The sequence below is a fragment of the Vespula vulgaris genome, chromosome 8 (genome assembly GCF_905475345.1).
Source record: "Vespula vulgaris chromosome 8, iyVesVulg1.1, whole genome shotgun sequence".
NCBI classification, from domain to species: Eukaryota; Metazoa; Arthropoda; class Insecta; order Hymenoptera; family Vespidae; genus Vespula; species Vespula vulgaris.
The window spans coordinates 5,109,618-5,135,973 of record NC_066593.1 but is presented as its reverse complement, the minus strand read 5'-3'; the positions used below and the strand labels follow the sequence as shown (position 1 = coordinate 5,135,973).

General features: G+C 32.5%; 3 protein-coding genes across 9 annotated transcripts in view; 1 reads left to right on the top strand and 2 right to left on the bottom strand.

Annotated features, from left to right (window-relative positions):
* Window positions 1–15,721: 15,721 nt before the first annotated feature.
* LOC127065947 (uncharacterized) lies at window positions 15,722–16,872 on the top strand. Of its 2 annotated transcripts, none has more exons than XM_050999028.1 (3): window positions 15,722–15,872; window positions 16,337–16,506; window positions 16,596–16,872. In XM_050999028.1, exons 2-3 carry the CDS (start codon window positions 16,347–16,349, stop codon window positions 16,772–16,774), a joined length of 339 nt encoding a protein of 112 aa, XP_050854985.1. In that variant the 5' UTR covers window positions 15,722–15,872; window positions 16,337–16,346; the 3' UTR covers window positions 16,775–16,872. The 2 variants fall into 2 exon arrangements, with proteins under 2 accessions (XP_050854985.1, XP_050854984.1); XM_050999027.1 differs by having other exon boundaries at window positions 15,779–16,151.
* Window positions 16,841–19,311, bottom strand: LOC127065944 (scaffold protein salvador-like). 3 transcript variants are annotated; one of them, XM_050999024.1, is made up of 8 exons: window positions 18,915–19,311; window positions 18,692–18,829; window positions 18,472–18,545; window positions 18,241–18,368; window positions 17,895–18,128; window positions 17,571–17,786; window positions 17,182–17,487; window positions 16,841–17,102 (listed from the first exon to the last, which is right to left on the bottom strand). In XM_050999024.1, exons 2-8 carry the CDS (start codon window positions 18,780–18,782, stop codon window positions 17,000–17,002), a joined length of 1,152 nt encoding a protein of 383 aa, XP_050854981.1. In that variant the 5' UTR covers window positions 18,783–18,829; window positions 18,915–19,311; the 3' UTR covers window positions 16,841–16,999. The 3 variants fall into 3 exon arrangements, with proteins under 3 accessions (XP_050854981.1, XP_050854982.1, XP_050854980.1); XM_050999025.1 differs by having other exon boundaries at window positions 17,571–17,792; window positions 17,919–18,128; window positions 18,915–19,308; XM_050999023.1 differs by having other exon boundaries at window positions 17,571–17,792; window positions 18,915–19,303.
* A 970-nt stretch (window positions 19,312–20,281) lies between these two features.
* LOC127065942 (serine/threonine-protein phosphatase 2A 56 kDa regulatory subunit epsilon isoform) overlaps window positions 20,282–26,356 on the bottom strand; it is a 31,698-nt gene continuing 25,623 nt past the window's right edge. For 3 of the 4 annotated variants that reach the window (XM_050999016.1, XM_050999019.1, XM_050999018.1), the window contains exons 3-10: window positions 26,120–26,316; window positions 25,845–26,039; window positions 25,143–25,273; window positions 24,919–25,036; window positions 24,477–24,752; window positions 24,137–24,366; window positions 23,556–23,701; window positions 20,282–23,191 (exon numbers count right to left, since the gene is read on the bottom strand). In XM_050999016.1, the coding sequence (XP_050854973.1) occupies window positions 23,560–23,701; window positions 24,137–24,366; window positions 24,477–24,752; window positions 24,919–25,036; window positions 25,143–25,273; window positions 25,845–26,039; window positions 26,120–26,316 (1,289 nt within the window). In that variant the 3' untranslated portion in view covers window positions 20,282–23,191; window positions 23,556–23,559. Of the gene's footprint in view, window positions 23,192–23,482; window positions 23,702–24,136; window positions 24,367–24,476; window positions 24,753–24,918; window positions 25,037–25,142; window positions 25,274–25,844; window positions 26,040–26,119; window positions 26,317–26,356 lie in introns of all 4 variants that reach the window. The other variant, XR_007782215.1, reaches the window with a different exon arrangement.

Genomic DNA, 26,356 nt, shown 5'->3' with positions numbered 1-26,356 from the left:
GTCTCAGAGTTAAATGCGGTAGTGGGGATACTCTACATCGTGAGACGATATAAGGGACGAACTGACAGTCAATGGTTCAATCTTGTCATGAATTTAAACGAGTACACATCGTAGTACTCGCAGTACGTATCCTCCACTAGTGATAAACAATGTTAGTTCATAATTTTATCACTGATTCATTCAATATTTTATACGATTTCTGTCTCAGAGTTAAATGTGGTAGTGGGGATACATTACATCGTGAGACGATATAAGGGACGAACTGACAGTCAATGGTTCAATCTTGTCATGAATTTCAACGAGTACACATCGCACTACACGCAGTACGCATGCTCCGCAAGTAATAGTTAGTGTAACAACATAATTTTATCACTGATTCATTCAATATTTTATACGATTTCTGTCTCAGAGTTAAATGCGGTAGTGGGGATACTCTACCTCGTGAGACGATATAAAGGACGGACTGACAGTCAATGGTTCAATCTTGCCACGAATTTCAACGAGTACACATCGTAGTACTCGCAGTATGTATCCTCCACTAGTGATAAACAATGTTAGTTCATAATTTTATCACTGATTCATTCAATATTTTATACGATTTCTGTCTCAGAGTTAAATGCGGTAGTGGGGATACATTACATCGTGAGACGATATAAGGGACGAACTGACAGTCAATGGTTCAATCTTGTCATGAATTTCAACGAGTACACATCGCACTACACGCAGTACGCATGCTCCGCAAGTAATAGTTAGTGTAACAACATAATTTTATCACTGATTCATTCAATATTTTATACGATTTCTGTCTCAGAGTTAAATGCGGTAGTGGGGATACTCTACATCGTGAGACGATATAAGGGACGAACTGACAGTCAATGGTTCAATCTTGTCATGAATTTAAACGAGTACACATCGTAGTACTCGCAGTACGTATCCTCCACTAGTGATAAACAATGTTAGTTCATAATTTTATCACTGATTCATTCAATATTTTATACGATTTCTGTCTCAGAGTTAAATGTGGTAGTGGGGATATAAGGGACGAACTGACAGTCAATGGTTCAATCTTGTCATGAATTTAAACGAGTACACATCGTAGTACTCGCAGTATGTATCCTCCACTAGTGATAAACAATGTTAGTTCATAATTTTATCACTGATTCATTCAATATTTTATACGATTTCTGTCTCAGAGTTAAATGCGGTAGTGGGGATACTCTACATCGTGAGGTGATATAAGGGACGGACTGACAATGAATGTTTCAATCTTCCCACGAAATTCAACGAGCACACATCGTAGTATTCATAATAATAAAATAACAATCTATGCTATTTCTTTGATTTTAAATTTTGACTTTGCACTCTTGGAGGATGCTGACCGTCTATTTCCATGAAAGGACTTAGAAACTTCCACAGGATGCAACTGGAGCGAGTATTGACGAAGATTATACGCAAGTACAATGTTGTATCTCTCATATTTTCGAAACTCTATACTATTTCTTTTGTTGTAGACTTCGACTGTGTGCCTTCGGAGGACGTTGACAATCTATCTCCGCGAGAGGACTTAGAAATATTCACGGATGCCATTCGTGTAAATATTAACGATCAGTTAATTCAAATATATAACAGTTTATTTGATTTTAGACTTAAATGCGAAGTGGGGATACGCTCCCACCCGTGACGACAACAAAGTCGGTTCCTTGACCGTCCCTTATAATTACTCGTTCAGTTGTGCTTTGAACTTCGACGAGTGGACTTAGAAATTTTTACACTTGCGAGGGACTTTGACAATCTTTCTCCACGAGTGGACTTAGAAATTTTCACAGATGCCATTCGTGTAAGTATTAACGAACAGTTAATTCAAATATATAATAGCTTATTTGATTTTAGACTTAAATACGAAGTGGGGATACACGGCTGCGAGAGAGAACAACAAAGACGGGCCGTCGACCGACTTTTACAGTTACTAATTCAGTTGTGTTTTGGACTTGGACGAGGGAACTTAGAAATTTTCGCGGATACCATTCGCGCAAGTATTAACGAATAGTTAATTCAAATATATAACAACTTATTTGATTTTAGACTTAAATGCGAAGTGGGGATACACGGCTTCGAGGGACGACAACAAAGTCGGGTCTTAGGCCGACCTTTATAATTGCTGGTTCAGTTGTGCGTTGGAACTCGACCAGTGAACTTAGAAATTTTCACGGATGCCATTCGTGTAATTATTAACGAACAGTTAATTCAAATATATAACAGTTTATTTTATTTTAGACTTAAATGCGATGTGGGGGTAATCTCCCACCCGTGACGACACTAAAGTCGGTCATTTGACCGACCCTTATAGCTATTCGTTCAGTTGTGCGTTGAACTTCGACCAGTGAACTTGGAAATTTTCGAACCTCTGCGGGACTTTGAAAATCTATCTCCACGAGTGGACTTAAAAATTTTTACACTTTCGAGAGACTTCGAAAATCTATCTCCACGAGTGGACTTAGAAATTTTTACACTTTCGAGGGACATTGAAAATCTATCTTCACGAGTGGACTTAGAAATTTTCGCACCTTTGGTGGACTTTGAAAATCTATCTCCACGAGTGGACTTAGAAATTTTTACACTTTCGAGGGACTTTGAAAATCTATCTCCACGAGTGGACTTAGAAATTTTTACACTTTCGAGGGACTTTGACAATCTTTCTCCACGAGTGGACTTAGAAATTTTCGCGGATGCCATTCGCGCAAGTATTAACGAATAGTTAATTCAAATATATAACAGCTTATTTGATTTTAGACTTAAATGCGAAGTGGGGATACACGGCTTCGAGGGACGACAACAAAGTCGGGTCTTAGGCCGACCTTTATAATTGCTGGTTCAGTTGTGCGTTGGAACTCGACCAGTGAACTTAGAAATTTTCACGGATGCCATTCGTGTAAGTATTAACGAACAATTAATTCAAATATATAACAGTTTATTTTATTTTAGACTTAAATGCGATGTGGGGGTAATCTCCCACCCGTGACGACACTAAAGTCGGTCATTTGACCGACCCTTATAGCTATTCGTTCAGTTGTGCGTTGAACTTCGACGAGTGAACTTGGAAATTTTCGAACCTCTGCGGGACTTTGAAAATCTATCTCCACGAGTGGACTTAGAAATTTTTACACTTTCGAGGGACTTTGAAAATCTATCTCCACGAGTGGACTTAGAAATTTTTACACTTTCGAGGGACTTTGAAAATCTATCTCCACGAGTGGACTTAGAAATTTTTACACTTTCGAGGGACATTGAAAATCTATCTCCACGAGTGGACTTAGAAATTTTCGAACCTCTGCGGGACTTTGAAAATCTATCTCCACGAGTGGACTTAGAAATTTTTACACTTTCGAGAGACTTCGAAAATCTATCTCCACGAGTGGACTTAGAAATTTTTACACTTTCGAGGGACATTGAAAATCTATCTTCACGAGTGGACTTAGAAATTTTCGCACCTTTGGTGGACTTTGAAAATCTATCTCCACGAGTGGACTTAGAAATTTTTACACTTTCGAGGGACATTGAAAATCTATCTTCACGAGTGGACTTAGAAATTTTCGCACCTTTGGTGGACTTTGAAAATCTATCTCCACGAGTGGACTTAGAAATTTTTACACTTTCGAGGGACATTGAAAATCTATCTCCACGAGTGGACTTAGAAATTTTCGCACCTTTGGTGGACTTTGAAAATCTATCTCCACGAGTGGACTTAGAAATTTTTACACTTTCGAGGGACATTGAAAATCTATCTCCACGAGTGGACTTAGAAATTTTCGAACCTTTGGTGGACTTTGAAAATCTATCTCCACGAGTGGACTTAGAAATTTTTACACTTTCGAGGGATTTTGAAAATCTATCTCCACGAGTGGACTTAGAAATTTTCGCACGTTTGCGGGACTTTGAAAATCTACCTCTACGAGTGGACTTAGAAATTTTCACAGAATGCTATTCGTGCAAGTACCAACGAAAACTTTAAGTAAGTATATTTCTCTATCACATATTTATTGAATTATTTTTACAGTCTTATTATAATAATGATACTAATTATTTCGTTTATATTTCTGTTTCAGAACCTCGTTTTAAACCCGCGCATAGCAATGAAGTAATCGAGTATTTGCATCACTAAAATAAATTTATCGCGAAGTAGAAGCAGTGTTTGTTCGTTCGCGGTTCGCGATTTAAAACATAAGTGTTTTTGCATGGACTGCGTGCAATGCAGTCCTTAGAGTCAGTGTTTGTTCGTAAAGTTATTTGCTTTTTTAACAGTCGCACAGACTGTACTTATAAAAGTTAGTAGAGTTTCGCGAAATAAATTCAGTGATCGTTCGTTTTAATAAATAACTACCGCGAATTAGAGTCAGTGCATCACGGAAGAGGATCTCGACCAACTTCGATGTCGACCTACCTCATGTTCAACCAACTACAAATCGTCCACCCTCAATTTCGACCTAAATCGCGGTCCAGTGTTTTGGAGCCATCGCAGAACTTCTTAAGTAGTAAGTTAATTTTTAAATCCCTCCGATCACTCAATCATGTCGAGGACGAAAGGTCCGAATCGGCACGGGTGATCGGTTGTAATTTATTAGTAGAAGAGCAATGAGTGACCACGGGTAAATTTCTTCGGAGATTTACTCGTGAATGGTTCGTTATTTTTTGATTTATTTATTAGATCAGGATAGAGTCTTCTTGTTTAAACGCGTTAATTATGATTAATTGAAAATTTAAATATTTAAATGCATTTTTAAATAATTTTCTCTCGCGGAAATAGTAAAGAATCGCGATATTCGCGAATTTTAATAATGAATAAGCAAGAAGACGTTCGCGATGGATAGTCTCTGAATTACAAGCGAGATTGTATAATTTATTTTCTAATAATTAGAATAATCGCTTGTAAGAAGGAGCGTCCAATGATTTTTCATTACATTTTTAAATAAAAATTAATCAATTTTATTAATAAAAGAAAAGTCTCGATAGAGTCATTACTTTTGAAAAAATAAAGTAGAGTAGAGTCATTGCTTTTGAAAGAATAAAGTAAAGTAGAGTCGTTGATAAAAGATAAAGAGACTTGTAGAATCGCAACGCGTAGAACATAGAATAAGTTAATCAATTTTTAGCTTAGGATTTTCAGCAATTAATATATTAATTCTCGTTTCTCTACCGATGCTTTCTCGATTTTTCGTTTCAGGATGGGTTTAGAATTGCGTTAGATTTGTTAATGTTTTTCGACGTTTTAGAATAAGAGATAGATCTAGAGTTTTGGCGATAGTTGACGATAGTTCAAATATTCTATAGTAGTTGTTAGGGCACGAAGCAAAGAAGAGGCTATGTGCCGAAGAGGCCCCCACAAATTGTGGCTCAAGAGGGCAACTTTTAGACTATTGAGTTATTTTCGAAGTTTCTGAAGTTTTCAGAGCTCTTCGAGCATGGCTCTTAGTCATATTTTAATTTTACCATGTTGTCACTCAAAATGCTCTTACATAGTAGTAATGTAGATTTAAGAAACTGAGACAACATACTATTTCATCTCCCATCCTACATAGCCACGCGTACGCGAATAGAATTTTTCATATATTATGAATTTTTATTATTAAAGTCGAATAATTTCGTATTTCTTCCAAATTTTAATTAAAATCATAATCTAGTCTTAGATTAAAGTCGAGTCATAAATTTTTCACTTTTTATTTTTCTTTAAAGTTCAATTAAACTCATAATTTTATTTTTATAAAATGAAGTTTTTATTTGTTTGAAATATAAATTATGTTACGCCGGTAATGCGTATTATAGAATAGAATCCCCATTAACTCGCGGGTCTCCAAATACAGCAACCTTCACGTGGTGGGACCTGGGTCGGTAGTACTTGCGATATACTGAAATCTATATCAAAATTATATATGTTATCTAAAATCTATAAAGAAATTATATATGTCTAACTATATTGCGCAAGTACTACCGGGCGAGTGGCTGCATATTTCAATGTTTTCCCAAAATCTATTGCCTGTCTAATTTTAATTAAACATGAAATTAATTGCATTTTAAATTCTTAGTTATATTTCCACAGATAAATAAATTGAATATATCAAAATTCTAAGTTAATTTTCTAAGAGAACGCACAGAAACTCTTCTGTCGCTCTTATATTCTCTTTCGTTCCTATTTATTCTTATTTACTTTTATTAATTACATACTTTCATTAATAATATTCATTATATCCTGTTATTCATTATTTTAATTACTTTTATTAATTTTTATTAATGATTAGTCTCGGGTGGGACCCTTGGGAGGGGCCCTCGGGTGTGGGCCTTAGGCGGGTTTCATTCTTTCTAGAGAAAAATCAAAATTCTTACTAAAGAAAAATCGAACTCAATTATGGTACTCTGATTTTCGCCGAGTTATACGATCTTCGAAATGCACAGCCATCGTTCAGAATTCTACTTTTCTCACGCGCACTAACGCAAATACTCCCGGTTTCTTTTATTCTTTTCCTCTTTTTCTTTTCTTTTCTTCTTTTCTTTTTGTCTTCTTCTCATCTTTTTTTAACCCATTTATGTTTCAGATTAGATCATCGAGGGGACGATCATCCAGGGAGCGATCATCGAGGGACCGATCATCGTTAAATTAAATTTTTACAGGGAAATTTTTAAATATGAACATCTTATTGCATTTAATTTTGTATATAATTTTTGTTCTTATATTTAATTTTCATTATCCTTTTAATTTTGCTCTTATATTTAATTTTCATTATGTTTCTAATTTTTACTGTTCATTTAACTTTTATTAATCTTTTATTTTTAATTTTTGTACTTATATTTGATTTTTATTTTTATTCTTTTTTTTCTATTGCTTCATGTTTCTCTGTTTCAGATTAGGTGATCCGGGGACCAATCATCGTGGGATTTTTACACGGAAGTTAATGGAACCTCTTTGCATATAATTTTTATTATATGCAAAGAGGGTATGTCTCCTTGCTTCCGTACGCGAATGATAGGGAAAACACTCACGCGCGTGACGGCCGGCACGCGCGTGGGTGTTCGCGGACGCGAGATTAAGTCCTACCGAGGACTACGTTTTGATTTTTGAAATCGAAATATAGACACGACCGGTCGTGTCTCGAGATGTCTGAAGCCGACGGTGTGGACGGTGGAGCAATCTGTAAGCGGGGTTTTATACATCTCCAGTTTGCTGCGAAGCCCGAAGCTCCCGAAGCGGAAAGGCATCTCGGATCGCGGATTTTAGAGTAGAGTCCCCGTTAGCCCGTGGGTCCCCATATGCAGCTACCTCCACGCGGTGGGACCTGGGTCGGTAGTACTTGCGATATAGTGAAATCTATATCTAAATTATATCTAAAATCTATAACTGAATTGTATATATAACTATATAACGCAAGTACTACCGGGCGAATGGCTGCATATATCAATGTTTTTCCAAGATCTCTTCTCTGTCTAATTTTAATGAGACGTTAAATTAATTATATTTTAATTTATTAGTTACATTTCCACAGATAAGTAAATTAAATATATCAAAATGCTAAGTTAAATTTCTAACAGAACGCGCAGAAAACTTTTCTGTCTCACTTATATTCGCTGTCATTTCTATTTGTTCTTATATACTCTTATTAATTATGTACTTTTGTGAACTATATAGATTATATACCTTTATAAATTATATACTTTTATTAATTATATACTTTTATTAATTATATACTTTTATAAATTATATACTTTTATTAATTATATACTTTTATAAATTATATACTTTTATAAATTATATACTTTTATTACTTATACACTATTATTTATTCTATTAACTACTTTTATTAACATTTATCAATGATTAATTTCGGGTGGGACCCTTGGGAGGGGCCCTCGGGTGTGGGCCTTAGGCGGGTTTCGTTCTTTCTAGAGAAAAATCAAAATTCTTACTAAAGAAAAATCGAACTCAATTATGGTACACTGATTTTCGCCAAGTGATCCGATCTTCGAAATGCACAGCCATCGTTCAGAATTCTACTTTTCTCACACGCATTAACGCAAATACTCCCGGTTTCTTTTATTCTTTTCCTCTTTTTCTTTTCTTTTCTTCTTTTCTTTTTGTCTTCTTCTCATCTTTTTTTTAACCCTTTTGTGTTTCAGATTAGATCATCGAAGCAGCGATCATCCAGGGAGCGATCATCGAGGGACCGATCATCGTTAAATTAAATTTTTACAAGAAAATTTTTAAATATGAACATCTTATTGCATTTAATTTTGTATATAATTTTTGTTCTTATATTTAATTTTCATTATCCTTTTAATTTTGCTCTTATATTTAATTTTCATTATGTTTCTAATTTTTACTGTTCATTTAACTTTTATTAATCTTTTATTTTTAATTTTTGCACTTATATTTGATTTTTATTTTTATTCTTTTTATTTCTATTGCTTCATGTTTCTCTGTTTCAGATTAGGTGAACCGGGGACCGATCATCGTGGGATTTTTACACGGAAGTTAATGGAACCTCTTTGCATATAATTTTTATTATATGCAGAGAGGGTATGTCTCCTTGCTTCCGTACGCGAATGATAGGGAAAACACTCACGCGCGTGACGGCCGGCACGCGCGTGGGTGTTCGCGGACGCGAGATTAAGTCCTACCGAGGACTACGTTTTGATTTTTGAAATCGAAATATAGACACGACCGGTCGTGTCTCGAGATGTCTGAAGCCGACGGTGTGGACGGTGGAGCAATCTGTAAGCGGGGTTTTATACATCTCCAGTTTGCTGCGAAGCCCGAAGCTCCCGAAGCGGAAAGGCATCTCGGATCGCGGATTTTAGAGTAGAGTCCCCGTTAGCCCGCGGGTCTCTACATGCAGCAACCTCCACGCGGTGGGACCTGGGTCGGTAGTACTTGCGATATAGTGAAATCTATATCTAAATTATTTTTTAAATCTATAATTAAATTATATATGTTATCTAAAATCTATAACGAAATTGTATATATAATCCTATAGCTCAAGTACTACCGGGCGAATGGCTGCATATTTCAATGTTCTTCCAAAGTCTATTGTCTGTCTAATTTCAATTAGACATGAAATTAATTGCATTTTAAATTGTTAGTTATATTTCCACAGATAAATAAATTGAATATATCAAAATTCTAAGTTAATTTTCTATGAGAACGCACAGAAAACTCTTCTGTCGCACTTATGTTCTCTTTCGTTCCTATTTATTCTTATTTACTTTTATTAATTACATACTTTTTATTAATTTTTATTAATGATAAGTCTCGGGTGGGACCCTGGGGAGGGGCCCTCGGGTGTGGGCCTTAGGCGGGTTTCGTTCTTTCTAGAGAAAAATCAAAATTCTTACTAAAGAAAAATCGAACTCAATTATGGTACTCTGATTTTCGCCAAGTGATACAATCTTCGAAATGCATAGCCATCGTTCAGAATTCTACTTTTCTCACGCGCACTAACGCAAATACTCACGGTTTCTTTTATTCTTTTCCTCTTCTTCTTTTCTTTTTGTCTTCTTGTCATCTTTTTTTTTTTAACCCTTTTGTGTTTCAGATTAGATAATCGAAGCAGCGATCATCCAGGGAGCGATCATCGAGGGACCGATCATCGTTAAATTAAATTTTTACAGGGAAATTTTTAAATATGAACATCTTATTGCATTTAATTTTGTATATAATTTTTGTTCTTATATTTAATTTTCATTATCCTTTTAATTTTGCTCTTATATTTAATTTTCATTATGTTTCTAATTTTTACTGTTCATTTAACTTTTATTAATCTTTTATTTTTAATTTTTGCACTTATATTTGATTTTTATTATCTCTTAATTTTTGTCCTTTTTTTTCTATTGCTTCATGTTTCTCTGTTTCAGATTAGGTGATCCAGGGACCGATCATCGTGGGATTTTTACACGGAAGTTAATGGAACCTCTTTGCATATAATTTTTATTATATGCAAAGAGGGTATGTCTCCTTGCTTCCGTACGCGAATGATAGGGAAAACACTCACGCGCGTGACGGCCGGCACGCGCGTGGGTGTTCGCGGACGCGAGATTAAGTCCTACCGAGGACTACGTTTTGATTTTTGAAATCGAAATATAGACACGACCGGTCGTGTCTCGAGATGTCTGAAGCCGACGGTGTGGACAGTGGAGCAATCTGTAAGCGGGGTTTTATACATCTCCAGTTTGCTGCGAAGCCCGAAGCTCCCGAAGCGGAAAGGCATCTCGGATCGCGGATTTTAGAGTAGAGTCCCCGTTAGCCCGCGGGTCTCTACATGCAGCAACCTCCACGCGGTGGGACCTGGGTCGGTAGTACTTGCGATATAGTGAAATCTATATCTAAATTATTTTTTAAATCTATAATTAAATTATATATGTTATCTAAAATCTATAACGAAATTGTATATATAATCCTATAGCTCAAGTACTACCGGGCGAATGGCTGCATATTTCAATGTTCTTCCAAAGTCTATTGTCTGTCTAATTTCAATTAGACATGAAATTAATTGCATTTTAAATTGTTAGTTATATTTCCACAGATAAATAAATTGAATATATCAAAATTCTAAGTTAATTTTCTATGAGAACGCACAGAAAACTCTTCTGTCGCACTTATGTTCTCTTTCGTTCCTATTTATTCTTATTTACTTTTATTAATTACATACTTTTTATTAATTTTTATTAATGATAAGTCTCGGGTGGGACCCTGGGGAGGGGCCCTCGGGTGTGGGCCTTAGGCGGGTTTCGTTCTTTCTAGAGAAAAATCAAAATTCTTACTAAAGAAAAATCGAACTCAATTATGGTACTCTGATTTTCGCCAAGTGATACAATCTTCGAAATGCATAACCATCGTTCAGAATTCTACTTTTCTCACGCGCACTAACGCAAATACTCACGGTTTCTTTTATTCTTTTCCTCTTCTTCTTTTCTTTTTGTCTTCTTGTCATCTTTTTTTTTTTAACCCTTTTGTGTTTCAGATTAGATAATCGAAGCAGCGATCATCCAGGGAGCGATCATCGAGGGACCGATCATCGTTAAATTAAATTTTTACAGGGAAATTTTTAAATATGAACATCTTATTGCATTTAATTTTGTATATAATTTTTGTTCTTATATTTAATTTTCATTATCCTTTTAATTTTGCTCTTATATTTAATTTTCATTATGTTTCTAATTTTTACTGTTCATTTAACTTTTATTAATCTTTTATTTTTAATTTTTGCACTTATATTTGATTTTTATTATCTCTTAATTTTTGTCCTTTTTTTTCTATTGCTTCATGTTTCTCTGTTTCAGATTAGGTGATCCAGGGACCGATCATCGTGGGATTTTTACACGGAAGTTAATGGAACCTCTTTGCATATAATTTTTATTATATGCAAAGAGGGTATGTCTCCTTGCTTCCGTACGCGAATGATAGGGAAAACACTCACGCGCGTGACGGCCGGCACGCGCGTGGGTGTTCGCGGACGCGAGATTAAGTCCTACCGAGGACTACGTTTTGATTTTTGAAATCGAAATATAGACACGACCGGTCGTGTCTCGAGATGTCTGAAGCCGACGGTGTGGACAGTGGAGCAATCTGTAAGCGGGGTTTTATACATCTCCAGTTTGCTGCGAAGCCCGAAGCTCCCGAAGCGGAAAGGCATCTCGGATCGCGGATTTTAGAGTAGAATCCGCGTTAGCCCGTGTATTTCCGCGTGCCGCAGGACCATCGGCCAAGGACCATGGAGGGATTTAGATTTTTATACGGGTGTTTAAAGAATCTTTCTACCTCAGGCGTAGAAGGAATTCTTTTCTCCCGTTCGGGCAAGATAGAAGGACACTCGCTTATGTCGGCTAACAAAGGCGTTGGTGTTCTCGGGCGCGATTAAGTCCTAAATTGGCTCTAACGCATTCGACATATTCGCGTGAGTGTTTCCGCAATGCTCGCGTAAGTATCGTGACTGCGGTAGATTCAATTTTGGGTTCCGGCGTTTGTCGCGAAAGCACAACCGGTCGTGTTCAAGTGGTGATCGAAGCTTCCGATGTTGGATAGTTGAGTTATGCGAAAGTCGGTTCTCAAATGCGGAGACGCATGGGGCTGCAATTTTAGCGTTTGGAGGCTTGAATTCGTCGGGAGTGGAGGTCGCCCCGTTGCTTTGCTTTCTTGATAGTTGTAGCAGTAGTAAAAAGTCGAGTCACCGTTAGTCCGTGGGTCTCCAGATGCAGCGACCTCCACGCGGTGGGACCTAGGTCGAAATTACTTGTGATATGTCGGAAACTCGTAGACTGCAAGTATTACCGAGCAAATGGCTGCGTTCTTCAAGATTTTTCCAAGATCTTCTCTATCAAATTCCAACTAAGTTTCGAAATACGTGCAATTTACGTTCATTCGTACATCTTCCATATATTCTGCAATAAATACGCTCTTTCATTTTTATTTATTCAAAAATATAATTTTATAATATTTAATTATTATTCTTTCTGTCGGGTGGGTCCCTTGGGATGGGCCCTTGGGCGTGGGCTTCTGTGCGGGTCTCCTTCTTTCAGTACCGAATAATCGAGCTGGATTTTCGTACTCTGGTTTTGCTCGGGTCTGTCTTTTCTTTTCTTTTCTTTTCCATGTCCATCTTTTCTTCCAAATTTCATCTGTTTCTCACGTGCATGTGTTCCATTGCACCTTACGGATATTCTTTTCTTTCTTTTCTTTTGAGATCTATCGGTTTCACGTGCGCGCATGTTCCGGCTTTCTTTTCTACTCTTTCTCTTCTCCTCTGCTTCCCAGATTTCGATACATCGGAGCAGGTCCTATGTATCGTCGAATGGTTCGTTTCATAATCCATTGTTAGACGCGTATACGGGTAAGATAGCAAGAACACTCGCGCGTGTGTCGGCGGGCACAAGCGTGGTGTTCTCGGGCGCGATTAAAAGTCCTACGGTAAAGGACTTCGTTTGATTGCTAAACCGAATAAATGACCGGTCGTGTGTCGGTTTACGTGCTGCCGAGTGGTATGGATTGCTATCCGTAAGCGTGGACTGACCCTCCTCCAGTTAGCCTCCTGAAGTCTCGGTGAGTGCGTGAAACGTCGCGAACGCGAATTTAGAGTAGATTCACCGTAATTCTAACACTCCCGGGAGTGTTCGGGCGCGATTAAAAGTCCTACCGGGGACTTCGTTTTATAGAACGCCGATAATTTGATCACGCCGGTCACGCGAATTTTAGAGTAGAGTCCCCGTTAGCTCGTGGGTCCCCAGATGCAGCTACCTCCACGCGGTGGGACCTGGGTCGGTAATACTTGCGATATATCGAAGTCTCTTTAAATCCAAATTGTAAAACGCAAGTACTACCGAGCGAATGGCTGCATATCTAAATAACGAGCAAAAATTAAGATTAAAATTGTACGATATTGTTGAAATAATTATAAAATATTTGGATTTAAATACATGCTATATTAGCATCTGTATATATATATGTATATGTGTATGTGTAAGGAGTATCCATAGACGTGTGTATGTTAGTGTGCGTGTGTACACGTATACGTAAATCGAATATAATACAAGATATCGATCGATTTCAATTATAAATAATATTATTGATCAGGACGTAGTTTAGTAGCGAGAGAAGTAATGTAAACAATATTTTCTTCCACAATTCGTCGCTCGTCTAATATCAACAACAAATAACATTGAATTGACCGTTGAATTGGGAGTTATTACGTTAGTTTCTTTTCGTACTCCGAGGATTAAACATCGCAATAATCTCTTTCCGTACGACTATATTTAATTAATCGTCTTATAGATCCCATAATTTTATAATTATTTAAATAATTTACAATATACTCGGAGTACGAGGAGAGAATATTTAAACAATAATATATTTCGTTTAATAATTCTTAAGCATAGTTGTTAACAGGCGTTATACATTAATATAACTTTCTTTCAGCCTTCCTCGCTCATCTAATTTCGACATGAAGAAACATTAGATTGACCGTGTGAATTACCACGTTAGTTTTCTTTTTTTTCGTACTTCAAGGACTACAGATCGAAGTACTCTCTTTCCGTACAACTACATTTAGTTATCTTATAAATCCGATAATTTAATAATTATTTAACTTATTTTACAATATTCTCGAAGCTCGGAGAGATAATATTTGAACAATAATATATTCCGTTTAACATCGCATTGCTTTTAAAAGGCGTTATACATTAATATAACTTTCTTTCAGCCATCATCACTCATCTAATTTCTACATGAAGGAACATTAGATTGACCATGCAAATTACCACGGTAGTTTTTTTTTGTATTCCAAGGACTAAAGATCGAAATACTCTCTTTCCGTACAATTACATTTAATCATCTTATAGATTCGATAATTTTATAATTATTTAAATAATATACACGAAGTACGATAATGTAATATGTAAATAATAGTATATGTTGTTTAACATCGCATAGCTCTTCAGACGCGTTATACATAATATAACTTTTTTCAGTTTTCGTTGCTCGTCTAATATCAACAAGAAATAACATTGAATTGACCGTGCGAGTTATCACGTTTGTTTCTTTTCGTACTCTGAAAGTTAAACATTGCAATAATTTCTTTCTGTTCGACTACATTTAATTAATTATCTTATAAATCGAATGATTTTATAATTATTTAAATAATTTACAATATACTCAGAATACGAGGAAATAATATTTAAACAATAGTATATTCCGTTTAATATCGCATAGCTTTTAAGAGGCGTTATATCTATTATAACTTTCTTTCAGCCTTCATCACTCATCTAATTTCGACAAGGAACGTTACATTGAACGTAAAAATTACGAAATACTCTCTTACCGTACGACTAATACGTTTTATTAATCATCTTATAGATCCGATAATTTTATAATTATTTAAACAAAGTACAATACGAAATGCGATAACATAATATTTAGATAGTATATTTCGTTAAACGCCATATAACTCTTAAAACGCGTTATATATATATATATATATATATATATATATATATATATATATATATATATATATATAATAAGTTTCTTTCAGTCTTTAGTCTAACGTAATTAGTTTAATGTAAACAAAAAGGAACATTAGATTGAACGAACAAGTTATTAGATTAGTTTCCTTTCGTATTACTATTACTAAATTCGATACAGCAACCTCCACGTGATTATAAAATCTTTTCAATTTAATTCTAATTAAACGTTAAAATACTTACTTTTTACATTATTAATTATCCTTCTATAGATAAACATAGATAAGTAGAATTAGAAAATAATTTTAGAGAAACGCACTGAACAATTCTAATTTCTTTATTATTCTTATTTTTTAATGATGATTGAAAAAACAAATTTCTATTTTCTATTATTAACTATTTAATATTACCTTTTATTTTTAAATAATAATAGTAATAATAGCATAAGAGAATAGAGTCATCGATAGCTTGATCTTTTACCTTTTACATTTTATATTTTATATGTTATTTATTCTATTGCTAGTAATATCGAATTATAACAGATTTAAATATGTTTTAGTTATTTGTTAAACTTTACTTAGAAACAAAAATATAAAATTTATATGATTAAGATAAGTCAAGAAACACTTTTCAATCTATCTTCAGAAAAGTATAATCTGATATATAATTCTTTTTTCACTTTTCAGATGTACTATTAGTTTATTATATAAAAAAGTTTTTGTCACATACTAAGCCAATTATTAGGTTATGCGTAAGATTAGTATAATCTATGCACCGGAGCAATAGATTCATAGTGGGAAATAGTGTTTCCTTATTGGGCTTATAGTTCATATTTTGTTCGTACTTGTCCTTGAAATCATATGTGCTCTAAGCAAAAAGTGGTAATCAATCTAATGTAGTCTGATAATGTTTTATATAAAATAGAAATAATAAGAACCTACTGTGAAAACAAATTTTATCTGTTAACGGTTAAGTCAATTAAATGGGTCAAATATTCACAAGTTTACGTATACGATCGTGTAGTTATGTAAAAGTCAATAAAAGTGTGTCTTGTCAAGTTTGAGCATATAAATATTTGAGAATATTTGAATATTAATTTGAGAAATTGAAAGAAAATAAAATAGGATTATCTTATCGTACAAGAACCATAAAAAACATAAGTAATACAATAGTAAAATATATTATGTTTATAGGTTATGTAGTTGTATTAGTTTTGTCACGTATTTCATTTAACTCATTTATATAAATATTTGATAAATTATAGTTGGAAATTAATATATTTAAAATATTGTATAACTATTTATGTAAAAACGTAATTATTCTAAAACATTTATTTCTTTTCTAGATACGTAAGAATGTTTTTTTCACGTTTTATTAGAAAGCTAGATCCAGCAACAAAAGAGAAAATAAGATTGAGATTAGCTATGCTTTATGCAGCAATAGCTTGGAATGGATTTGCTATTGGTATATATATGATATCTAATAGAAATCGTGAATCTCCTGGTGTACCAAAAGGTACTTTTTAATCTATTTAACTTCTGTTGCTTTATTAGATTTATTCAACGATTAAGTAAACTCTAAACATTATATTATGATATATATAGGTTTCACTAGAATACTTGGTTCTCAAACAGAGGAAAGTCAAGTCATTCGGATTAAAGGATTTAATGTTGTAGAAAGAACTGTATATGATAAAAAGCAACTTGATGAAATTCGTCAGAATATTATAAATCCTCCTAATACTGCTAATGATGATGATGATAATGACGATTCAGACTTTTAATTTTTAATTGATAAACAATTAAAAATTGTTATTTTATTGTAAAGCATGATAATAAGAGAATAGATGTATGTAATATTAAAATATAATTAAAATAATAAGTATTATTTGTTATTTACAAATTTAAAGAATATCAAGATATTCGTTGACATATTAATTTAACAAAGGAACCAATAACTCAGTCAATAACAATAGATATAAGTTGCCTGCAATCATATCGTGTAAAACTTAAGGAAGAGATCGTCGTAAAGCTATTGCACCTGATGAAGAATTTCCTGTTTCAGGATTCAAATCTTTCAATCTTTGTTCCATTTCACATAACAAAGCTGACCTATTGAAATTCATCATATTATTCATTTATATAAATTAACTTGCACAATATACTGTAAAATTATTTTTATATTGCAAACCTGTATTCTTCATATCTCATAACAACTTCTTCCAATTCTTGTTTGTAAAGTCTTGTTAGCATTGCATTGAAGCAATCAAGTTCTGGTAAACGGAAAAGCTCCCATCGTAATTTACGATCTAATGCGATGGAGGCTCTACTGTACACATACAACCAATGAGGAATTTCTTCATTAAGGTATGGATTTGCTGGTACTAAAACACTGTGAGAATGAAAGTGAGTATGTCTAGGAGGTGACACTACTCTTATAGCTTGTACTTCATGCGGATAACATGGATGTTCATATTGTGCTTGTCTCGTTATGTGACTGCAAATAATACGAGATTATTATTTATACGGATAGAATGAAACATGTAATATATAATATAGCAATGATCATTAATCACTCACTTAACATAATAGACACCATATTCTGGTGATTCTATTCTTTCCCACCCAGTAGGCAAACCTTCTTTTTCTAGAGGATGTGACCAATGAGTAGTTTTTGTATTATGATCTATGTAATACTTTCTACCTCTAAGTGTAAAATCTACCGACCAACCAGGTGGTAAAGGTAATTCTTCTTGTTGTTCGCTTCTAGAACTCGATCTTTCTGACTGACATCTACTATATCTTTAAAAATGTTCACATTGTTTTAATAAAATAATAATAAGAAAATTATTACATTAATATTTCAATTAATATTTTTAATGTAATTATTATTATTGAATATACCCAGCATTTTGACGATATACTGACTGATTATATTCTTCATAACCTGTGTCTACATCAAATGGTAAATAAGGCACTTGTGGAGTCTGAACACGATCCAAATGATATTCAGACCCAGCATATTGATTGACATAAGTATGAGATACAGCAGGTGATAATCCTGAATGATATAATGGTGTGGCAGTACGAGAAGACATACCTTCGTTTAATCCAGTATTAACAGAGAGACCTGCAAACCTAATAAAATAAAATGTTACAAATTAATATTATTTCTAAATTTCAAGTTTATGTAATAAAAATAATAACTTTTCATATATAAAGCGATAAACTTTAGCATATTAAAAATTACCTTTGAGCTAAGTCTGGGACAGAACTATTCGGAGTATACTTTCCTTCGTGGCTACCTAATCCAACAGCACTCATTGTAGTTTTCGTATTTCCAAATTTTTGTACTATACTTGGTTGTTGTGGAATAGACTATAAAAAATGTCTATCTGTATTGACTTCTATTCGTGATCATATATTTCCCATATTTTAAAAATCTAATATTTGTTAATGAATATAAATCAGTATAATTTACCATCGATGATGGTATTGTAGGATGATTTCGTCGTCTTACTCTTCTATTTGGTTCTGTTGTCCATACATTAATAACTAAAAAGAAACAAAATAATAGTTGTCTAATGAACTACAAAACTTATTTTATATTTACAAATTAAAATATTAACTACTTTTAATAAAACAATTTCGTTTTTTAAACTGTATTTGTTTTAATTATCTAAAACAAAAGTTTCTCTTACTTGGCATTTCAGGCGGTGTCTCTTTTTTAATATATTTGCCCACAACTCCTTCCTTGATTGTTCTCAAATCTTTATTTTTTCGCGATAACATTGTAATTGATTGTAAATCTGTTCGTATATTATAAAATATTTAGTAATCTGAAATATTTTTTTAATCTGCATTATATTAATATTACACCATTATTGCATTTTAACAATTATGTCAATACAAATTAGTGGTTACATTTTTACTATCAACTTTTTACTTATTATATATCATTAATGCGATATATATATATATATACAGTATTTTTTATTAAAAATCAATTTTCATTTCGATTTATAATCATAAAAATCGATATTTTATCTTCGAGTAATCAAGTAATCTAAACATGTTGTTCATGTAAATTAAACTCATTCTTATGAGTGTAACAAAAATATCATATTAATTATGGTCGATATAGTGGAAACGAAACTAAATGAAAAAGTCACTGACATAGAATGTAACAATATAAATTTAACATCAAAATTTGACAATAACAATGACAATGAATTCGTCAACGAATAAAATCAAGCCTTGCATAGAAGAGCTATTATTGGAATATCCATTTCTTACGCCGAGAAGTTGTGTTTCAATGCGATTGGTCAATTAAAGAATCCTTTTGATTCGTTGATAGTTACGTTCGTAAGAAAATTGAATCTATGAATTTAAATAGTTTGTAAAATACTTTTTTGTATCTTTTTTCTTGTTTATGAAATTTATATGATTGACATAAAATACTCTATAATAAAAACACAAAATTGTGTAAGTACATAAATTATATATAAAAAAAAATTATCTTTTCAAAAGAAAAAATAATAAATTCATTATTTTATGTTTATCTGAAATAACATAGTAGTGCTTTTTAATATCTTGATACGAATAAATAATGAAATACTTACCTTTTACTCGCCGAATTATCATTAAACATACAAAAAATTCTTTTTTATCCTGGAATCATAACCACGATATATAAATTAATGCGGCACACTCTTTCTGGTATTAATATTAATGAAAAAACTTTGTCAGTATTGTTAATATTAACTTCATCATAAATACATTCAATAGTATTAACAGTTCTATAATACTTTTTTCAAAAAATTATTAAACAGTGATAAATTTTTGTAGACTATTAATTTCTGTTTATGTCTTGAAACAGCAATTAAATTATAATAAATGTTTGATATTGTAAATATACTGTAGAAATATTGTACCTATATATTGCATGAAATTTAGAAAATTTATTGCTGGATTTTTTTTTTTTTTTTAATACAAAATTTATCCTACTGCTTTAACTTTGATCTTCTCATCATAAGCACCGTTTAAAATGTAAATGAAATATAGCAATCATAAATTAAAAAAAAAATAAATAAATAAATAAATAAATAACAAGACAAAAAAATAGCACGTAGAAAAATGTAGTTTCTTCTTTTTGTATCTTTATACTAGCAGGAAAATATTTATCTTGTATTTGATTAATAGAAAATAGGATTACACTGGATTTGGTTATAGGCAAATTCAATTAGTGCTGCTCAATTTTGATTGGAGTAAGAGAAAAGAATAACGTTAGATAACTATCAATAACAGTTGTTTAATGATAGGTTTTGTTTGTTAACTATCACAGTGCATCTCACGTTTGTATAGTTTCTTTTTACGTATCGTGCATTTCTAGCATAATTAAGCTGAGGTAAAACAACTGTTTGAGGCAGCTTCTTCCAAGTCTATGTTTCCCTGCAGCAGACATGTTATATATCCATACGTTGTTTTATTCTTATTATAACTTCAATGTTTTAGTAATGAATTCTACTGGTCCTACATGGTGGTAGAAATGCAATTGTCATGCTGTAAAAAAATATTGATATATTATGTGATTTCCATTTTTCTTAATGAATCGTAACAGTATTACAATCTACATTATTTTTCTTTTTTTTTTCCTTTTTATATATATATATGATCAAAGACAATATACCCCGCTTTTCTGACTTGACCGGTGATGTCTTTACTCACAATGAAAATTAAATGTCAAATATCTAAATGACAATAGAACTGTGTTCACAATGAGAAAAAGGAAAATCTGCAGGGCTAACAGGGATTAGGCCACGCATGAATGAACTACTGTGGTTTTGATATTACAGTGATATAAAAACAATTTGCATCAGAATGTAGTTCCTATTTTTTTTTTTTTTTTTTCCTTTAATTTATATTTGCATGTAAGCTGCATTGAAAAAAGTAACAGAGTAAAAATAAATTAGACATTCAATCAATAAAGTGCCTATTTACGCATTAAAGACTTTGTACGATACTACCTACGTTTCTCGGAGTTACATTACAGCATTTACAATAATCATGTACTTCACTTTCTTTCTAGCAACTAATTTCATTTCACGAAGCGAATGAGAAGTACAAAATAAAAAAGTATATTAAGAGACAGTACGATGAAAAATATTTGACGAACAATGTAAAACATGAAAGATAATAATAAATGTATATAGGTTTTTTTTTCCAACTAGTTCATGAAAATATGAGCAAGTATGATTACTCAATGTTTAATCATCTATTTATTAATTGCTATTATTTGTTTGTTATTATTTATTATCATTATTTTTAATATTATTTATTATTATTATTATTTTTATTATTATCGTTATTATCACTATTACTATTTGTATTATTTATTATCAATATTATCATTACCGTTATTATTAATTATCGTTATTATTATTTATTATTTATTAATTATTATTATTACTATTATTAATATTATATTATTATGCAATCGTAAGAAATTTTAAAAACGATCCCACGTTTTCACGGTGGCCACAGTGGGAGCACAGCTCCGAATAAATCTTATGCATCGTAATCTCTATTAATCATTATATTTATAAGCAATGAATATTTTGGTACAATTAAACTTTTTTTTATTATTATTATTATTATTTATTATTTATTATTTATTATTTATTATTATTATTATTATTATTGTATATACTTGCCCTTCATATCTTTTTATTATTTTTTCTTCTCTTTTATTTAGAAAAAAAAGAACCATACTTTTTTTTACGTATTTCTCTTTTTTTGGCGGATCGGCCCCCACCCCCAACCCCCTACTCCCGATTTTTCGTCGATATACATATATACACACACACACATATATATATATATATCGTTCTCGGATGTGCCGTTATTATGCATATACCGTCTCACTACGATCCTTTCGTTCGTGGAAAAAAGTTAGTTCCATTATTTAGTTGCTGCGCGTGCGTGCGTGCATGCAGTCTGCATAAACAACGTTAGTGTTTCTTCGGTAGCGCATGAAGTTCGTATGTATGTAGTACGTATATATGCTTAATACACGCATTTTATTAAAATTGCCGCTTTTGGTATATTCCTGTTGTATGTACGACTGCGTAATTTTTCTTGTATCATCAATATTACTATATTTTTATTAATATATTGTATTATGTATATATATATATATATTTACCTAATTTATTACGTTTTGTTATAGTTATCATCATTAATACGAATATATGATACATTTTCAAACAACGCCCCCCCCCGCTGGCTCCGTCGGAGGTGAGGATCATAGTAAAAGTCAGAGTCAGTCACAGGCGAACGAGACACTAGCCATTATTTATAGTCCGAAGTGCGATGTCACGTCGAAAAGAAAAGAAAAGAAAGGAGAGAGAGAGAGAGAGAAAAAGAGAGAGAGAGAGAAAGAGAGAAAAAGAGAGAGAAAAAGATAAAGAGAAAAAAACGAAAGAAAAATAATTGTGGGGGAGGGGATATAATGGGTAGGTTGGTAGGTGGGTGGTTGCTTTTTGGTAGGAGTTTAAACAAGGTTCGTAACGATACTGCTGCATTCATTCAAATTTACATCCCGATCGTCCCCTCCCACCGAGCACAGCTGAAATCTTAGCTTTAAGAAAGGGACACTAACATCATCCTCGTATTTTACGTGCTGACACTGAGAGTACATTATACAACTTAAATGATTGCTGATTTTCATCCGAAAAAAAGAAAAATAAACATTAATGTACACAGAATAAAATTATTAAAAATTATCATCATCAATCATGGCGTCAGAGAACAATACAATTGCGATTTTCTGCTTCTTCCTTCAATTCCTCCTACTTCTTCTTCTTCTTCTTCTTCTTCTTCTTCTTCTTCTTCTTCTCCTCTTCTTGTTTTTTTCTTTCTTTCTTTCTTTCTTTCTTTCTTTCTTTCTTTCTTTCTTTCATATATATATATTTTTTTTTACGAACTCCATTTTGCCTTCCGGGCGCGACTGTAACGAAAGGAATTGTATTTTACGTCAAGAATGCCATCGTGAGATATTTGTTTCTTTCTCTCTTCTTTTCTTTCTCTTTCCTTCCTTCTGTCTCTTTCTTTCTAACAACGATAATTTCTTGCATGTAGTGTATGGACAATCGACGTAAACTAAGGACTAATAATTGGGCAGCGTAATAGTGTATGTCCACCTATAATAAGAGAGAAAAAGAAAAAAAAAATACACATATGTAAATTTATGCAAAAGCATTTAATGTGTGTAAGTAATATATAATATAATATAATATAATATAATATAATATAATAATAATAATATAATATAATATAATATAATAATAATATAATATAATATAATATAATATATATATGTATATATATATATATTATACATTTTACCAAATACTTATAAATGATATATGACAATTCATACGTAGAAACGATTCTAAACATCAGCAGTAAAATAATCTTTTATCTTTACTCACGTGAATATTTCGAGTTCCAAAAATATAAAAAGGCTCAAAACAATTGAGTCATTTTTAAATTGAACATACGTACTAGCTCAGGGGCGGGTTCGCGTCGCAGGTGCAGTCGTGGCAGGAACAGAATTGTTGGATGTTTCTGTTAGTGCACTGCGTCGCTCTATTTCGAGTTCGTTTAATTTTTTCCATAATTCTTCTCTCTCCTTTTCCCTTTTCTTTTCTCTGTTAAATAAATGTATATATATATATATACACACACACATATATATATAGGATACACACACATATATAGAGGAAGAGAAAGCTATGTATATATTTGCAACTAAAAAATATAAAGACATTTTTTATTAAATATAGAATCCTTTTCTTTTATCAAAAGATGACTATAATCAGTCGAGAGAATTCTATATGAATGAAAAACTTTTACATTGAACGTAGAATATTTTAATATTTTCATGATATGCAACCAATTCTCTTTATAATGATATGTATTCATTAAATAACTCGTTCTATATTAATACGAATATCGTTTATAAATAAGAAACGAATAATTTGCACAATACAAAAAAAAATATTGGACTTTATACTCTGCGGCAAAATCCATCTTAGTAAAAAGGTTAATAATAAAAACAATCATCGATCTCATTGCTCACTTACTTTTGCCTTTCAGACTTATAGCTGGCAGTAAGTTCATCGAATTGCTTGCTGTTCATCTCCATAAACGTTTTGAGTACATTATAAACAAGTGCTACGATCGTCTGATTCCAATGCTCCTTGCTAATTTTATACAATGCGGGGAACATGATCGCCATTATTACATGATTGTTCTCCTCTATTAGCGACATTATATACTCGTTATTCCAGAAGTACAATGCTCTCTCTGCGACCTATGTATAAACAATTAATTATTTTATTTTTTAAGTTTGTTATTTCGAATGTGAAAAATTTAATTTGTTTAATTTGATACAAACACGCACGAATTCAAGCTACATATTACCTGGAAATGCGGCGAGGATACGCAACGTGCGATTTGCCTGAACAAAGGCTCTTGGATTTTAACAAATTGGCTAGGTTCTATGACATCAAGAATTTCCTCAATCTCACCAAGGAACATTACCTCCTTCTGGCTGCACGTCTTAGGCCAGAACTTAAGGAGGCCTCGTACAACTGGTTCCGTTAAGGTTGCGTCTTTCTCCAAGAATTGTACAACGCAATAAGCTAACTGTGCATGATAGAGCGATAAACACTTCACTTTGTGTAATGGTAGTAACACCTATATATAACAGATAAATCAGTTGTAGACATAAAAGAAATCTCATATATATATATATATATATATATATATATATATATATATATATAATTGATAAAAGAAATCATATCAAATATATTTTTAATTTATAAAATGTAACTTTTCTAATACGTAAAGAAAATTTTACCTTAATCAAAAACTGTTTGTGCTCTACTTTTAAAGGTAGAGCAAATCCGTTAATGATGCTACCAAGAATTTCGAGAAGTTCACCTACACCATTAAAGTGTTCCGTCTCATAAACGAACCTACGAAAGAAAGAATAACGTTAACGTGTCTTTAATATGAATAAACAAACCAGTTCTCCACCTATCAATATTCTAAATAGTATGGATAACGTGAATCAAAAAGTACCTCAGAAAAATGTTATTAATTTGTTTGCGTATGAACGCTCGAAGACCAAGGAACTTGCCGTAAATACGATGTAAAACGGTCTTGAGAAAGTCTCTTTCCCTAGGATCTTCCGAGTCGAATAATTCCAATAACTGTAACCATAAATTAGGATTTACATTATCGTGTGTTCTCAAACGTAATTTGATATAACAAACATAATTTAATATAAACGGAGTTTGTTCGATAGCTACAGTCATATCAAATGAAATAACTTTTACTTTGTTGGCTTTTAGCCGATTCAAAGGAAACGTTAAACACTAGATTTATCAACTAAATCAAAATGTCTGCTTTCAATCGTTTTAATAAAAACGTTTACTTTAAACTTTCGTCGCACATTCTCTCAAAGGATTATGATTTTTCTATTACATACATACAATCAATTTTATAAATCTCTTTTTTCTTCTTCTGTTTTCCTTTTTTTTTCGTTTTTCTTTTTTTTTCTAAAAAAAAAAAAAAAAACGTATAAAGTATATTTTAATATACTGGAGTAGTATCTTTTTTATAGCTTAATAAAATATGATTTACTTCAATAAAATGTATCTATTGAATATAGTAAATAAATAAATAAATAAAACGTTTCTTCTGAAATAAGAAAATGAAAAGTTATTTTAGATAGTAACAGTTATATCGAACTTATTCTTCTTCCATAAAATTAATCCTTACTTGTAAAACAAATTTTTGGTCAATAACTTTCTTGCCAATGGCAGGTTGGAAGTCTGAAGACTCGAGAAAACGAAGAAAGAATTCATAAACCAACTGAAGGTGGGGCCAGCTCGCCTCCAGTGTTGGATCATCTTCTTCTGGATCAAAGTCTGGATTTTCACTAGGTGGCAACGTACGGAAAAGATTCGCTGATATCTACAAAAAATATATGTTAGAAATTATTTATAATATGAATAATTAAAAAAGTGAATGTAATAATGATTATATTGACATACCATCTTAATGATTTCTGGGTAAACAGGTTCGGTAAGAACGCCTCGTCCAGCCGTGATGTATTCCACCAATTCGTTGAGGGTGCTGCGTTTAATTTCCTTCCCCTTGAGATCCGCCATAGGATCCATAAAATCGAACGCCACACAGCATTGTCGAAGTTTTCTAATAAACAAATCTTCTTGCTCTGACGGCGTAACATCTGTAAAATAGATTAATATATGTAGTTGATAAAATGTTTC